Raw genomic sequence first — 16,833 nt, 5'->3', positions numbered from 1 at the left:
CTGGCAGCCTTCTGAAGTTGGAGAGAGGAAGATGGAATGTCCATGATTGCCAAACTATGGAAAGAGCCCCACTGTCCATTGACAGATGAATGGATAAAGACAATGTGGTATGTATATATACAATGGAATATTACACAGCCATAAAAAATGAAATCTTACCACTTGCAACAACGTGGATGGAATTAGAGGATATTACGCTAAGTGAAATAAGTCAACCAAAGGAAGACAATTATCATATGACTGCATTCGTAAGAAACAAAACAGAGGATCATAGGGGAAGGGAAGGAAAAGAAAGTAAGACAAAATCAGAGAGGGAGACAAACCATAAGAGACTCTTAACTCTGGGAAACAAACTGAGGGTTGCTGGAGGGGAGGTGGGTGGGGGGATGGAGTAACTGAGTGATAGGCATTAAGGAGGGCACATGATGGAAGGAGCACGGGGTGTTCTATGCAACTGATGAATCACTGACCTCTCCCTCTAAAACTAATACTACACTCTGTGTTAATTAATTGAATTTATATAAAATAATTTTTTAAAATAATTTTTTAAAAAAAGAGATGGACCTAGGAGTCCAGGGATGTCAAACAGTTGGGGCTGCAGAGCAGAGGACCCAAGAGAACAAGAGATCTGGAAGGGTTTTTTGCAGATGTTCCATGGGGACCTTATCAGTACATGCAGGAGGCAATGATGCAAGGCCAGGGGGAGAACTACCCAAAAGAACACAGGGAACAGCACCTAGCTCTTACACGGGACTGGGAAGGGTGCACATTCCCCCAGCCAGACAGGTGAACCCCCTCATTCACACTCACAAATCAGAGTAGAGCACCAAGAAGGGTCTTGCCCCTGAGATAGGAAGTAATCAGTCCTAGACTACACATGGCTCTGGGACCAGCTAATGGATCCTAAAATCAGGACGAAAAGGATCGGACTAGTTCCAAACTGTAACCCAATGAGCTCACAAAAATTTACAGAAATACAAAAATATCAGGGGCGCCTGGGTAGCTCAGTTGTTAAGCATCTGCCTTCAGCTCAGGTCATGATTCCAGGTCCTGCGATCAAGAGCCCCATCAGGCTCCCTCTCAGCAGGAGGCCTGCTTCTCCCTCTCCCACTCCCCCTGCTTGTGTTCTCTCTCTCGCTGTCTCTGTCAAATAAATAAATACAATCTTTAAAAAAGAAGAAATACAAAAATATTCAACACCCAATGAGGTAAAATTCATAACACCCGGTGTCTGATAAGAAATTACCAGCGGGGGGAGGGGGCATCTAGGTGGCTCAGTTGATTAAGCAACTGCCTTCAGCTCAGGTCATGATCCCAGGGTCCTGGGATCAAGCACCTCATTGGGCTCCCTGCTCAGAGGGGAGCCTGCTTCTCTCTCTTTCTGTTGCTCCCCCTGCTTGTGCTCTCTTTCTCTCTGTGTCAAATAAATAAATAAAATATTAGAAAGAAAGGAAGGAAGGAAGGAATTACCAGCAGGAAAATAGCCTTCATAATGAGCAGAAAAATCAGTGAGCTGAAACAGACCCACAACTCCCACATTAGAATTAGCCCCCGCAGACCATAAAATAAGGATTGTGACCACAAGGCACACATTCAGGGAGTTCACTAGAGGTGTCAAAGATACTAAAATACCTATACTGAGATTCTAGAGTGAGAAGACAGGACAGAGGGGGATTGATGGCAAGATTAGACACTGCAGAAGAGAAGATTAGTGAACTTGAAGACAGCAGCAAAAATTATCCAAAATGAATACATAGAGAAAAAAATGAAGAAGAAAAAAAAAGAAGAAGAAGGGCATCGGTGAACTTTCGGTCTTCAAGTGCACAGATAAGCAGAGTCCCCAAATTGAGGGAGAGAGAGAGTAGACAGCAAAAAATATTTGAAGCAGTGAGGGCCAGAACATTGTTCAAAGTTTGATGAAAAGTATAAACCCACAGATCCAAGAATCTCAGGGTAACTCAAACACCATAAACATGACAAAAATCACACCAAGGCAATTCCTTCAAACCAGTGATCAAGGGAAAATGCTAAAAGCAGCCAGAAGGAAAAGGATGCATTACATGGATAGATAGAACTCTTGTTCTATTTATGTTGCTGGTGGGAATGTAAAATGATACAATGGCTTTGCCCAACAGCTGGGCAGCTTCTTGAAAAGTCCATCATACACCTGTTAGACGATCAACCATTTCATTCCAAGGTCATTATAACCAAAAGACATGGAAGCGTGTGTCCACACAAAGACTTGGACACAAATGTTAACAGCAGCTTTATTTGTAATCGCCCCAAACTGGAAAGAACCCAAATCTCCAATGAGGGGACACACAAAGGATGGCCTCTCTGTATAATGAAATAGCACTTGGTAAGGAAAAAGAATGAACTAATAATATATGCAAAAATATCAACACACCTCTTAATAATTATACTGAGTGAAGGAAACCAGACATCCTACCCCCTGAAAAAAAAGCATAATTTTGTATCATTCTTTTCATATACATATACTTAAAAAAAAAAAAAGATGAAATCAAGAGTGAAAGAAATCAGCCACACCTGGGTGGCAGGTGGGAAGGGACAGAGTTCAAGGGGGGGCAGGCAATGCTTTTGAGGGTGGTGCATATGTTCTCTACCTTGACTACAGAGATGGGTTCACATCTGCACACATATGGTCACAAGGTCTCAAATTGTAATTTGAAAATATCTGGAGTTCATTATGTGTCAAATATACCTTAAAAAATGATAAATGATAAAAACGAAACACTTTGGCCCTGGCTCCCACAGGCTTGGCCACCACCACCATGCCCCTGGCCCAGGGTGGGGGAGCAGGTGTCCTGGGGTCAGAAGGCATCACTTCACCCCACTGGGCTTGGGGGTTCCACCTCTGTGCAAGGTAAACCCTGGCAAAGTCAAGGGAAGACAATTGGCAAGAGCACCTAGCCCAACCCCTGCGTTTGGCAGAAGCTTAGAGACGCTTCTCTAAGGAACGTGGGGTTTCGTCAGTGAGTCCCACTGGCAAGCTGAGCGACTTCCCAACCACACGGCACCCATTTCCTTAGACATCCCTGCTCAGTCCTGAAACACGGTGGCGTTCTTTGAAACGTTCAGTGGGCAAACAAGATGCAATTCGTCAGTAATCCTTTTTTTTTTTTTTTTAATATTTTATTTATTTGACAGAGAGAGAGGTCACAAGTAGGCAGAGAGATAGGCAGAGAGAGAGGGAGAAACAGGCTCCCCGCTTGAGCAGAGAGCCCGACGTGGGGCTCGATCCCAGGACCGTGAGATCATGACCCGAGCCGAAGGCAGAGGCTTAAACCTCTGAGCCACCCAGGCGCCCCTTCGTCAGCAATCCTTAATTCATGTTCCCATTTCTTTATTGAAGATTTTATTTCTTTGTCAGAGACAGAGAGAGAGAGAGAGAGAGAGAGAGAGAGAGAGCCCGAGCACCAGCAGGGGGAGCAGTAGGCAGAAGAAGCAGACTCCCCACTGAGCAGGGAGCCTGATGAGGGACTCGATCCCAGGACCCTGGGATCCTGACCCGAGCTGAGGCAGATGCCCAACTGACTGAGCCACCCAGGCGCCCCTCATGTTCCCAGTTATGATTTTTCCAGGACACACATCCCTCCCTGTCAGAATCCACTTTCAAAGATTCACCGCACCAGGCTGATGGAACAAAATACTATTTGCGGCCCTGGATGGGGAGTGGACAGTCTCCACCATGGCTTTCTAGAGGCTGAGGGAGCCCTCGGGCTGCCCCCCCACCCCTGGGGCAGGGCCTCCAAAGCCATCTCACCCTCCAGCCCGGCTTTTCCCACCACCCTGGTCACCAAGCCAGGCCTATCACAATGCCCACACCGAGGTGGCCTGCTTCCCCGACCCTGGCCTCTTGGTCGCGTCCATGGGGAATGCCTGCGGTTTCTCCCGGCCCGTCGTCTCATTCAACAGCATCTCAGGCCGCCTCGCGGTCCCCCAGAGTCTGTATGTTGTTGAGGTGCTAAGCCCCGTACCTCAGAGTGTGACTGTATTTGGAGAACTGGCCTTTTAAAGAGGGTGATTATATGAAAAGGAGGTCAACTGAGGTGTGGCTGATGTCCTTCTAGAAGAGGAGATTAGGGCACAGACACACGGAGAGAGGACCCGGGAGGGGAGGGAACGCTCAGCTGCAAGCCGAAGAGACTCCTTGGTGGAAACCCACCCGGCCGACACCCCGACCTCAGGCCCCCTGACTGTGGTAGTCTGTTAAGGCTGCCTGAGCAGATGAAGACAGACAGGGTCTCCCCAATATCCTACCCACCTGCTATGGGGACAGATGGCTAGGGACGCCGTGGGGAGGCTAAAAGAAGCTGAGCGAGGGCCCAGAGGCCACGGGAGGCACAGAGGGAGGATGGAGAGTGAGGGGACACTGAGGCTATTTGGGAAGATGAACAAGAAGGATGCCGGGCAGCTGGGTCTGTCAGAGAGACCCAGCATTTCCAGAAGGGCCAGGTGCTAAAGAAGGGGCTGGGAGAAAGCCCAGGAAGGAATCACCTGTCTGGGATGAGGTATCTTTCTCTCTCCAGCTCACCCCATTAGAAGCCCTGGGTGTGAGCCCTGCTATAGCGAGGGGGCGGGGGGGAGACCTGCTATGGCAGGGGGTGGGGGGGCAGGGGGCGACTTGAGTCCTCACTCATTGTCCTGGGAAGTGAGTGTCACTTCACCCTCAGGGAAACAGAGCGAAGCAGACACAGTCACCTTCTTTGCAGAGGAGGAAGTAGGGGCTTGGGTTCCCAGTCACTGCAGCCGGCTGGAGGCAGCTCCAGACCCAGACCCACATGTCGCTGCTCTGCCACCCAAGACAGGAGCTGGGAGGGCCCAGTGGAACGGGCTTTCAGGAGGATCCAGGTGGAACAAGCTCTGTGGCGCATACATGCACGCACACGCCCGTGTGCACGCCCACATGCACGCAAGCACACACACTCACATGCATCATCTATGTGCGCATCCACATGCGTGCACACTCACATGCATCTGCACGCACACACTCACATGTGTGCACACTCCACATACACGCACCTATATGCACACACGCACACACACTCATGCACACACCACTGCACACACTCACGTGTGTGCACACACTCCCACACATGCACACTCATTCTTGAGTCTATGCAGTGTGCATGCACACACTCACACGCATGCACACTCATTCATGAGTCTCTATGCCGCGTGCATGCACACACTCACACGCATGCACACTCATTCATGAGTCTCTATGCACACACTCATATGCGTGCACACACACATCTATATGCACACGTTCACATGAGTGCACACTCCACACACACATGCACCTAAAATCACACACTCACACACACTCATGCATACATCTCTGCACACACATGCGTGCACACTCACATGCATGCACCCTCATTCATGCATCTCTGTGCATGGTGTGCGTGCACACACTAACACACACATGCTCATTTGTGCATATCATTGCGCACTCACGTGTGTGCACACACTCACAAGTGTGCACACTCACACATGCGCACTCATTCATGCATCTCTATATGCATGCTCATGTGCATGCACACACACTCACACACATGCACATTTGCTCTCACGTGCATACACACCAGCTACACACACTCTTGTGCCCTCCAGACCCTTCAGCAGCTCACCCTCACACACAAGCCACACACCCCAGTCCAACGGCCACATGAACTTGCCCTTCATTTGACTGCACAACACCATAGGGCTGAAAAGACGCTGCGAACAGCAACGGAAAGGGCATCGTTACATCAATGGACAGACTGCGTTTTTGCGTATGTGAAGATCCTCCTGGGAGGCCCAAAGCTGGATAGGTTTCATTTAAACTGTCTCCTCAAAACCCCAGAAATCACTGTAATTGCTTTATGACTTGTTTCACAACGCAAAGTTGGAGGCAAAGTCCATTTTAGAAGCTGAAACTACCCATTTTGAAAGCACTTCCCCCCCACTCCGATTTTGCGGCTACATCAAAAAAATAAAGATTTTCTCATTTACCGATGTGACTTGAAGCAGATGTGTGTGAGGCCTCTAATCCATCAGGTTAATCATGAGCATTTGGGGGGTGTTCGTGCCATGTTGCATAACCACAGGAACAGACTTATTATTTAAAGTGAATTTATTAGGTGTTTGGATGCCCTTTTGCAATGAAAAATCCATCTAATAATTTTCATGAATAATTAGGCTTTTATTTTGGTCGTAAACATGAATGTGTGTGTGTGTGTTTAAACAAAAAATCTCATTCCACTTAAACGAGAAACTGCGGAGGAAAAAAATGGACTTAGGAAGCCAATTCGGTGCCTGGTTTTCCTCGGTGACCAAGCAGTCCGCTTCCCGTCACTGATGCAGACACCAGACCTGGGTTAATACCTTTTCCATTTCTGTGTGGCCTCCGGAGGCTGGCGGAATCCCAGTGTTAAAGGGACCGTGGGGCCTCCTCTCCAACTGGCAGACAGACATGCATGCGCCTTCTGGATCTAGGCAAAAGAAGCCTTCCACTAGGAACAGCCAAGCATGGGCCATGTGTGACGTCTGGGGCACCTTGGGCATATTAGCTTGTTTAATCCCCACAGAAACCTCATGAGGCAAGTATTATAAACCCCATTTAACAGCCAGGCAAGGGAACCTGGTGGGGTGGGGAGCTGGTGCTCAGTCGGGGGAGCATCTGATTCTTGGTTTCGGCTCAGGTCCTGATCTCAGAGTCCTGGGATCGAGTCCCTTGTCAAGCTCTGTGCTCAGTGCAGAGTCTGCTTGTCCCCCTCCCTCTCTCAAAGAAATAAATAAAATATTTTAAAAAAAAAACAAACAGATGGGCAAAACAGAGGTTTGGGAAAGCAGTCATTGACCCCAAGTAACTCGACTGGGAAATGGCAGAGCTGGGTTATGAACTCAGGTCTGCTTAAAGGAAAGGCACTCCCCACCCCCTACATGTCTGCCCCCTGCAGAGGATGTCCACACTGGCAGAAAAGGCTGCTACTGTACCACCCAAGATGACGGCTTCCCACGAGAGTCTACCCTGAGGCTGAGGGAAAGGACTCAGGACCAGGAGTCAGGTCACAGGTTCAGACAATCGCTGCCACCTGGGGCCAGTCACTGTTCCCTCAGCAAGGGTGAAGCCCACCTGCTGGGAGACTGGGGGGTGGGGTGGGAGGCTGGGGTGAGGCCGCAAAGTCCACGCAAACTCTTCTGCCCAGATGTGTACAAGAGAGGCCCTCCGTCTCTACCCTGCAGCCGTCCTTGGACACCCGGAGCATATGGGCAGGCCTTCCTTGAAAACTACATCTGCTGATGTGGTTTTTTTTTCTCCCAAGGATTCGCGCTCCATCCTGAAATCTATTTCCGGGATGTTTTCTGAGGACCTGTGTCAACAATTAAAGATGAATCCTGACCCTACACGTGGGGACAACAGAATGGGGTAGGAGGTGGAGGTCGTGTGTGGCCTCCAGAGGGCACTCCCAGAAGCATATTACACTTGCTCACAGAGTCTGGAACAAGTCATAGGGGCGCGCAGTGAGTGGTGAGGCCCCGCACTTCCCAAAAAGCTACTCCGGGAAGGGGTTGCCCCCAAACTGAAATGGCAGCCTGATTCAGAGCTGGGTGGCCGGTTTTTCTAGATCTCGTTTTAAGGCTTTCTTATTAATTGCCCTTCGCTTTCGACAACAACAAAAAACCCGAAGGAAATTCAAAATCCAAACAAAATACAGACAGGATCCACGCTCCCTGTCATAAAACCTGACCTCACGAGGGTAGAGTCTGGGAACACCACAGGAGGATAAGCGAGCCTGGCCGGGACAAACCAGGCAAACCAGGATATTGTAAAATTGAAACAAAAAATGAAGCCCCAAAGTTATTCCTTTTTAGGCAGTTAACTTACATCCTAGAGAATAGCAGGAGGAAGACACTTGCCCGGGGAAACCACTGGCCATTTTCTGTGCTGACAACAATCAGGAGGCCTAGATTCTGGATGGACCAAAAGACGCAGATTCCATTGGTGGGATCAGACGCATTTGCGAAACGACCATAAAGGTTGGGTAGCACCTGGAAAAATGTTTTTGACGTGAGGTCGGAATGCACACAAGCAAGGTATCCAAGGTTAGCTCTGGGGTTAGCGCTGGGTAGGTGTAACTCTGTCCCAGGATTGGGGATTGGATGGGATGATGCAAAATGTTAAATAGTCCTTGTTTTAGGGTGGTGGGGTTATCAATAACATTAATCATGTGAAAGCAACATACACTTCAGGTTTGTTGTTGTTGTTGTTTTAAAGGAAAGGCGGAAAGGGAAGGGTAGCCAAAATGGCAGGCTGTTGGCCAACACTAGGTCTAACATCCTGGATATTGAGGTGGCCACAGTTCAGCAGTAGGGGCAGCTGGAGAGTCGGTGGGCGTGGCAAGGGGCAAAGACGGAAGGGTCTACACCTGCCTTGCAAAGAGCAGGTTTGGAAGGATGCCATTTTCTAGCAACACTTCCCAAAGCCTCATGGTGGGGGGAGAGAATTAATTAGTGGGAAGGGAGAAACGGGGAGAAATCTGGAAGAGAAGACAGCTTCTCTGAAGGTGTAGGATTACATCAAAACCCTGTAGGGCCCTAAAGGTGAAGGGCAGGGGTTCTGGTGCCCAGAGCTCCACCCTGTGTTGAAACCTAATGCCCAGTGTGATGGTACTAGCAGGTGGGACCTTTGGGAGGTGGTGAGGACAGGAGGGAGGGGCCTCATGATGGGATTAGTGAAGACCTCAGGGAGTCTTCCACCGCGAGAGGACCGGGTGAAGACGTGAAGACGAGAAGACCGCCATCTGTGAACGAGGCAGCGGGCGTGGCCAGGGAGGGGCACTCACACACCAGACCTTGAATCTGCCAGCACCTTGATCTTGTACTTCCAGCCTCCAGAACTATGAGAAATAAAAATTTGTTTTCAAAACAAACGGCTATGCCATTTTGTCAGAGTAGCTCAAACAGTCTGAGATGGTGACCTCTGACCCGCTTATCCAGAGCACTTCCTCTTCCAAGCTATCCCACAAAATCGCCAAGGCACAGGGTGCCAGGCAAGGCTGTGGCAACCTCCTAGCAGATAAAGTCCCTTTTCATTTATATTTTCTTTTTTTTTTTTTTAAAGAAGTAGGCTCCACACCCAACAGGGAGCCCTCTGCGGGGCTCGAACTCACAACCCTGAGATCAAGATCTGAGCTGAGATCCAGAGTCCGATGCTTCGTCGACCGAGCCACCCAGGTGCCCCAACAAATTCCCTTTCTAATTTAAGTCAGTCTGAGCAGGGCTCCGGTCACATTGCTGTTTGAAGGTGCAAGAATCCAGGGATGTGTAGAAAGGCTGAATCTAATGGAGATTAGGCTCCTGAGGGGAAAGGGGACATCGAGCTCTGGGGACCACGGTTATAACTGAGCAAATTCTGGAAGGGAATCTGGGGGCCGCAGTGACATCGGGTTCCTGAGAAATGCCATGCAGACCGACGACTGGGAGTCAGGGAAGACGAAGAGGAGGGCTGTCTGGGCACACACCTAACAGGTACAGGTGCGAGTCTGGGTGGAGTGATCTCCTTGTCCTTGTGGCCATGCAAGATCCTCCAGCCTCACCAGCCTCCTCCACCTGCTGCTGGGTGACACAGGTATTCCCATCCACCCAGTCACTGTGGGGTTAGAACAGCACCCACTGGAGGGTTACAGACCATGAAGTGCCAAGAATGGGGCCGTGCCAGAGAGAATCCCCAAACACACCAACCTTGCCTTTGACTCTGGCTGGGGGCAGAGCTGAAGACAGGACCCCACAGGAAACAGAAATCTTGTGGCTGAGGAGTGTTCCCAAAGGGGCTGTGGGTATGAAAATGGTGGTAGGCCAGTGGATGACCACCTCCCCCACCCCCACACACCCCCATCCTCTTCTGGGGTCACCTTCTACAGCTCCCACCTGACTGGGTTGGTTGCTCCCCAAAACATTCCCAGTCCTCCTTCCTAACAAAGTCCCCATTCTCTTCCAGTGGCAACATGCCCAGCCTTGGGGGAGGACTCAAGATCGGTCCAAGCCTCCTGTGGAAATCCCTACCCTTGCCAGTGACACGATGATGGCAAACATGAGCACTGGCTCTGTTCGGTGGCCATACGGGGAGTCTTTTGAGAGGTGCTGGGAACCTGCCCCCTCCCCCGACTCAAAAGAGAAAGCCTATTAACAAGAGGACTTTTTTCCCTGCCCCTCTCCCTTCTACCTCGGTTACTCTTGTGAGAAGATGTGAGCTCGGAGCTGCAGCAGCCATCTTGGAACCATGAGGAAAAGCCAAGGGAATGGCAGACATGGATCGGGCCCCCACTGGTGACGGAATCACGGAACTATCTAACTGCTGACTAACTTCCAGGCTCCAGCAGTCATGCAAGATGACGCAACGACTGTATCGTGGGAAGCACCACACTCAGCCACTCCACCATTCACCATCAAAAGTGCACTTAGTGATCAACACCTTCCTCTATATTATTGTATGTGCTTGTCCCCACATAGGTAGTTCTGAGCTGCCCATTAGGAAAGAAGAAGCTGCGGCTCAGGAAGTTGAAGAGGTCAGGTGACCCACCTCGTAAATACTAGGACTGGAGCCCTCCACCTGCTGGGATAAATTCATTCAGTTTTCGGACTATCCAAGCTCCGGAGCCATGCTTCAAACCTTTGAAACCAGTATGTAAGATCTGATCCAAACATTTCCAAAATACATGTGTGAAAGAAACGCCCTGACCGTTGGCGTTGGCTTGTTCTAAACATGCTATTTTTTAAGATTCATTTATTTGAGAGAGAAAAGAGAAGATGAGTGGGGATGGGAGGGTGCAGTGGGAGAGGGACGAGCAGACTCCGTGCTCAGCGTGGAGCCCAACGTGGGGCCCGATCTCACGACCCCGAGATCATGAACTGAGCTGAAACCAAGAGGCAGACGCTCAGTGGACTGAGCCACCCAGACACCGCTATGTTTTAGTACTCTGGTTTCTCTTCAGATAACATAAATCTTTCACCTTTTCCTAAACATGTTGCTAGTTTATAAACTCTCCCAAATGGCTTCCCCCCCACCCCCCGCCAAAAAAACACACACACAACAAGGAGAAGGAAAGAGTAAAGGGAGAAAATGAGCATGCCAGAAGTCACCGGAAAAGAACTTTTTGGTCTGGGAGCCAGGAAGTGTCAAGGAAACAAATGTGGCTACGACTGACCCTCCCGTCTCCTGCTGTGCCAGTGGGATTCAAAAACTGGTTCTTTATTAACACGTTCACCGTAGAGTGGTCCTGACAAGTGGCAGGCTGCCGCAGAGGCCAAAAAAGCTGCATGTGATTCTGGGTTTTACGGTAATTTAACCAATACATATAGTAGTCGATGGTAGGGGCGGAAATTCTTGTTTTCAAACTGATTGGTCTGGACAATGGAAGACCAAGAGCCAACAATAAATCCATTGTAAGCTGGAAATGCTCTCCTCTGAATACGGCTAAATATTTCTTTAATCCTTGCATTAAATTTGTTACTGGAGTATGAAAGCTATTTTATTTACTCTAAAATTTAAGCTGGTGTAATACTGTAATTATAGGTGTAACGAGTTGGGGGGGGGGGGTGATTACTCCGGGACCTATTTAAGGCACTTTAAAAACATAATATCAGATGCTTGTTGTGCATTTATATTTTCGGGTCATAAGGAAGATATTATCGTTAATGATTTTTTTTTATGTTCTGCAAACCGTTTCTTTCATTTTTGGATCATGGGAAGGGTCTTTAATACTCCCCAGTTAGCATGAATATTCCTTTTTTGTAGCTTGTCTATCTACATTATCGGGCACATCAGCCAGTCCCCCAAAAAAGTTATGTCATAGTTCTGTTCCCAAGAGAACAAAGACATCGGGTCCCCTATTAACAGTGGCTTTTGTTGGCTTATTTTTGTAATTTTGTTTTTCCTGACATTAAAGTTGTGTGTGGTTGGCAAGGATTTCTCTTCCTCAATTTGGATGTGGTTTCTGCCTCTCAAACTCTGAAAACAAGCTTGTTGATAAAGGACAAGCTGCAGGCATAACTACTTCAGCAACAGACTCCAAAGAAGCTTCGCTGGAAACAAATCAGAACTGAAAGCCATGTTCAAGTTCAAATGTTCTTCCCTTCAGAGATTTTCAGCTCAGTATTAATTTGTCCTTCCTATATAACTGTTCAAGAAAAGTGTCTTTACCTCTATTTAAAGCCAATTACCGGGGCACCTGGGTGGCTCAGTCGGTTAAGTGTCTGTCTTTGGCTCAGGTCATGATCTCAGGGTCCTGGGTTCGAGTCCCGTGCCTCCTACACACATCCCCACCCCCCGGCCTCATCTGTGCCAGGGGCTTACATGCCCCATCCAGTGACACTGGTAAGTAGAACAACTTGTTGCAGGTACAGACTGGTGCCCTGGGAGAGAGATGCCTTCTCACGGGGGACCCCAAATAGCCAGAAGCTCAACTCCAAGTGCCCTGAACCGTGGCGTCTCTGAATCTCCATCCTCCAATCTGTGCTCCAAGCGCATCCGCTCTTCAACTAACTAAACCCAACTAAGCCAAGTTTAGTTAGCTAGGAATACAGCCTGCCCGCGGAAAGTCCTGAGCTCATGCTAGCCTGCGGGATGCCCTGATGAGTTTCAAGTGGAAATCCCCGGATGTGAAATTTGCCCTTTGCCTTTCTAACCCAGAGCAGAGAGACTGGGACAGAGACGGAGAGACATGAAGTCTCACCCAGGTGATGTCAGTGCCGCTGGACGGGGGCAAGAACGAAGCCCCTGCAGTCTCTCCCGTCCGATCCTTAATCCTCAAGATCCAGGACTTGGGGAAGCCACCCTTTTCAGCACTAGCTGCTTTGCCAGGACATCAGCCCCGTTCCCACCACCATTAACCTGGACACAATTTGCAGGGTCCTTGTAAAAAGGTTTTACCGGGATTTCTGATGGACTCAGTCCGGGCTTGCGGTTTATTTTTACTAAGAGGGGTCTCCTCTTGGAAAGAACGGCTCTGGTTATTGCACTAACAGATAGAAATGTTCCTGGGCCTCCATAAATCAACTCAACACCCTGGTCTCTAGGGACTTGCCAAAAAGATAATGGCCTACAATTATGGAAGCCTCAGCACCAGTCGCCAGTGGGACTCCGGGGAGACTTCCAAAGTCTGGGGGCACTTTCAAGACAAAAAGAAGGAAATCGACCCAAGAACCAGCAATTCTGCCCCCCGAGCATGCTGCTGGAAGAGAGGTAACACTGGCTTCAATTAATGTCATAAGAAACAAGTACCCAGGACTAGAAGGTGTGGTGCCATCTTCTCCCATTTCCCCCCAAATCCCAAATGCACTCAACCATGGATACACGGTGGGATACATGAGTAAAGATCACAGCTCGCACAGCTGAGGGGAATGGGCAGTAACAGGCCAGGCCCACCTGCCTGTCCTCTACCTTGAAACGCTAGGGCTTTCCCCCACTACAACTGAGGGTGCGCCCCTAGGCAGTATACTGGAGATCCGCTTTTACCAGGAGGAAGGGGGTGGCTCAGGCAAGGGAGGTGAGCACAACCAGGAGATCCCCTGGCCAGTCCACCGCCCTGTCTCGGTTCTCTGGGGAGGGGCACTGCCGCACAAAACGTGGAGTTTTTCACGAACATGATGGATGGATGAGGGTTTTGAGGTTCTAAGTGTGGTGTCTGCTTTAAAGACACATGGCAAGCGACCTTAGGACTCATGTCACAGCGTCCCCTATGACACTTACAACAAGCGCAAGAAAATTCAGATGTATCTGCATCGCCTGGAAGCCAGAATCGGTTTTGTTTTTTTTCCTTCCCCCCATTCTACCAGGTTTCGTTGGCACTGGGTAGGCACTCAGCTCTAAGAGCTTCAGAACACAGCATCTCTAGGACGGAGGGGCTCGGAACCCTTTCCGGGGGGGGACGTGGGCAGGGAAGGTGGGGCTTGCTAGATCCCTCTAAGGGCCCCGCCTAGGCTTCCTTCCTCCGTGGCCGCCGGCCTGCTGGGGAGCCCGCTCTTCTCCAGGTACACCAGCACGGGTAACAGTGGCTTCCAGGCTCCCAGTGACGAGTCACCCACCCGTCACTTCCCACACGAGCCCGGCACATTAGTCCGGCACCGAGGGGCCAGACGCTCAGCGCCGGCGGGAGGCGACGGGTCCGAACGCACACCCCCCTGGAGACTCGACCCCAGGTCTGGCACAATTTCTAAGCCCGCAGGCATTCCTCCTTCTCCCTTCCCGCGTCTCGTTCCCGAAGCCGCCCGTCCAGCTCGCGTTTCCCGCGGCCGCTGCGCCCGGTACCGCGCGCGACCCCGCGGCTGGAGCGGAGACGCCAGGACCCCCTCGGGCACCGACACCCGCAGCCTCCCGCCGCCGCGCAGGCCCCGGGAGGACGGGCGACCCCTCCTCAGGGAGACGGCCGTCCAGCCCGCGCCCAGCCTGGGTCCCCGGCCGCCCCCGCGCCCCGCGCCCCTCACCTCGCGCAGCAGGCGCTCCAAGTGCGGCTCGGCCCAGGCGGCCAGGGCGCTCGGCGGCCCCGCGCGCCGCAACAGCTCCCGCTCCTCCTCGAGCGCCGCCACCCGGCCCTGCAGAGCGGCCGCCTGGGCGCCCAGCAGCAGGCAGGCGGCCGCCGAGCCCACGGAGAGCAGCAGGCACACGGCGCTCACCGCCCAGGCCCCGACTGCCGTCGCGGGACGCCCCCCGCCGCCGCCCGCCGGGCCGTCCTTCCGCGCGTCGCCGCCGGCGCGCTGGCCCGAGCTCATGGCGCGCGAGTCGCGCGTGGGTCTCCGAGGGGGCGGTGCGAGGGAGCCGCGGGCGCAGGCGGGAGAGCCGGAGGCACGAGGTCGGCAGGGCTTGGCCTCGGGGCAGCAGCGGAGCACGGCGCACGCCCACCTCTCCGCCGCCAGCTCCTACACAGCGGCCACTTTGGGCAGTTTCCTCTATGCAAATAGGCCCTGCCAGAAAAGGAGCCGGGACCCACCCAGGGGAGGAGCGGCCCGGCCGGCCCCGCGCGGCGAGGGGCGGGGGAGGGACGGGAGCCGGCTCCTCCGAGCCCCCAACACCCGCGCGCACCCGGCCGACCCCTGGAGCTGCGCGGACCTCCACCTCACCTGTCCCGGGGGCCAGGCTGCACCCCGCTGCCGCGCGCGCATCTCCGCGGCTCCCCAGGCCCGGGTGCCCCGCGATCCCGAGAGGACTGCCGTGCGCTCGGACACTCGGCGCCTTCTGCAGCCCACCCCTGGCTGGAGCATCATCCATGCCTGGGGGAAATGCCCCTAAACTTGTGAATTAACCTTTCTGACACTTTTTTTTTTTTTTTTTTTTTTTTTTTTAAGTTGAGAACTTCGAACCCCGTGGACAGATTAGTGGGTCCGGCTTCGATGGTGCCTTGGCGCCGCTCGGTGGCGGAAAGCGATCTCTGCGCACTCGCGCCTGGAGACGCGGTCCGGGTTGCGATCTCACCAAGCAGAATCTCAGCGCTCTCACCATTTATTAGGTGCCAGACATGGATTTCTGCTGGGAGCAGAAATTGTTAAGACCTCGCCGCTGACCTAGAGAGCGTTTTCGTTTGAGAAAATCGAGACTATCACGCATGGAAAAGATGGGGGGAAAGAGCTCCAACTTTTGTTCAGGTGATGGCTTCATTCCGTTGTGGAAGTACCACTTGGCCCAAAGTAATAATCCAGTAGTACCACACTGAGCTATCCCGCGGTCCTGCTGCAGACTCAGGTCCCAGGGTTCAGGTAGGAAGGCCTGAATGAGAACGAAGCAGCCCTCAGTCTTTCCAAGAAAGGGAAGAAAGGCTGGAAGTCAGGCGGGGTCTCTGCCTGTTCACACTGGTCCTATCAAGTGTATTCAGATCCGTAAACGGGTCTCACTATTATGCTTCCAATATCGTTAGTAATACTCAAAGAAAATCACACGCTGCTGGCTTGGAACTTCGTGATTTGGGCAATTCCACAACCATTCCTTCATTCATTTAAGAAAAGACCTGTTATATCTTCCCCTCGCTCTCTGGGTGTCTGCGGATTATTCATTTCAGTGGCTGGATTAGTCACCTCAGAAAACTGTTGAGGACCTTCAGCTGGTATGTCCCTCCTTACTCCCTTAATTCAGAGGGGAAAACCACCTCTGAGACTGGGATAAAACAGAAGTGATTGGTGTCTTACTACCTCTGCAACTTTGCAGCTGTGACCTTCCTTAGGTAAATGGGGCTCATTGTAGATCTTGGGGCTATGCTAAAATCCTGTGTGTGCCCAATAAATAGGCTGAAAAGCACTCGCTAAGCAAACTAGATTGTCTACTCAGAAAGAGGCCAACACCAGATTTTAAGTCTACCCACCCACAGGTAGTTGCCCATCACCTGTGTTAACATTACTGTCTGTCCTCATGTTTGTAGCAGCGTTATCTACAATAGCCAAATGACAGAGGCAGCCTAAGTGTCCTCCGACTGTTGAATGGATGAGGAAAAGGTAGTATATCTATACAATGGACTATTACTCAGCCACCAAAAAGAATGAAATCTTGCCATTTGCAATGATTTGGAGGGAGCTAGAGAATATTATGCTGAGCGAAATAAGTCGGTCAGAGAAAGACAAAGACCATATGATTTCACTCACAGGTGGAATTTAAGAAACAACACAAATGATGACAAGGGAGAAAGGGAGAGAGAGAGAAACTGAGAAACAGACTCTTAACTATAGAGAGCAAACTGATGGTTGCCAGAGGGGAGGTGGATGGGAGGACGGGGGAAATAGGGGATGGGGAGTAAAGGGGGAAGTTGTCGTGATGAACATGGGGAATGTAGGGAAGTGTTGAAT

General features: G+C 51.2%; 1 protein-coding gene across 6 annotated transcripts in view; it reads right to left on the bottom strand.

The window, feature by feature from the left end:
* COL23A1 (collagen type XXIII alpha 1 chain) overlaps positions 1-14,909 on the bottom strand; it is a 296,135-nt gene extending 281,226 nt beyond the window's left edge. For all 6 annotated transcript variants that reach the window (XM_046000997.1, XM_046001000.1, XM_046000994.1 and 3 more), the window contains exon 1: positions 14,491-14,909. In XM_046000997.1, coding sequence (XP_045856953.1) covers positions 14,491-14,775 — 285 coding nt within the window. In that variant the 5' untranslated portion in view covers positions 14,776-14,909. The remainder of the gene's footprint in view (positions 1-14,490) is intronic.
* Between the last annotated feature and the right edge of the window lie 1,924 nt (positions 14,910-16,833).

The sequence above is a fragment of the Meles meles genome, chromosome 3 (genome assembly GCF_922984935.1).
Source record: "Meles meles chromosome 3, mMelMel3.1 paternal haplotype, whole genome shotgun sequence".
Lineage (NCBI taxonomy): Eukaryota > Metazoa > Chordata > Mammalia > Carnivora > Mustelidae > Meles > Meles meles.
Note: the sequence above shows the minus strand (reverse complement) of the source record. Positions and strands in the feature narration are given on the sequence as shown.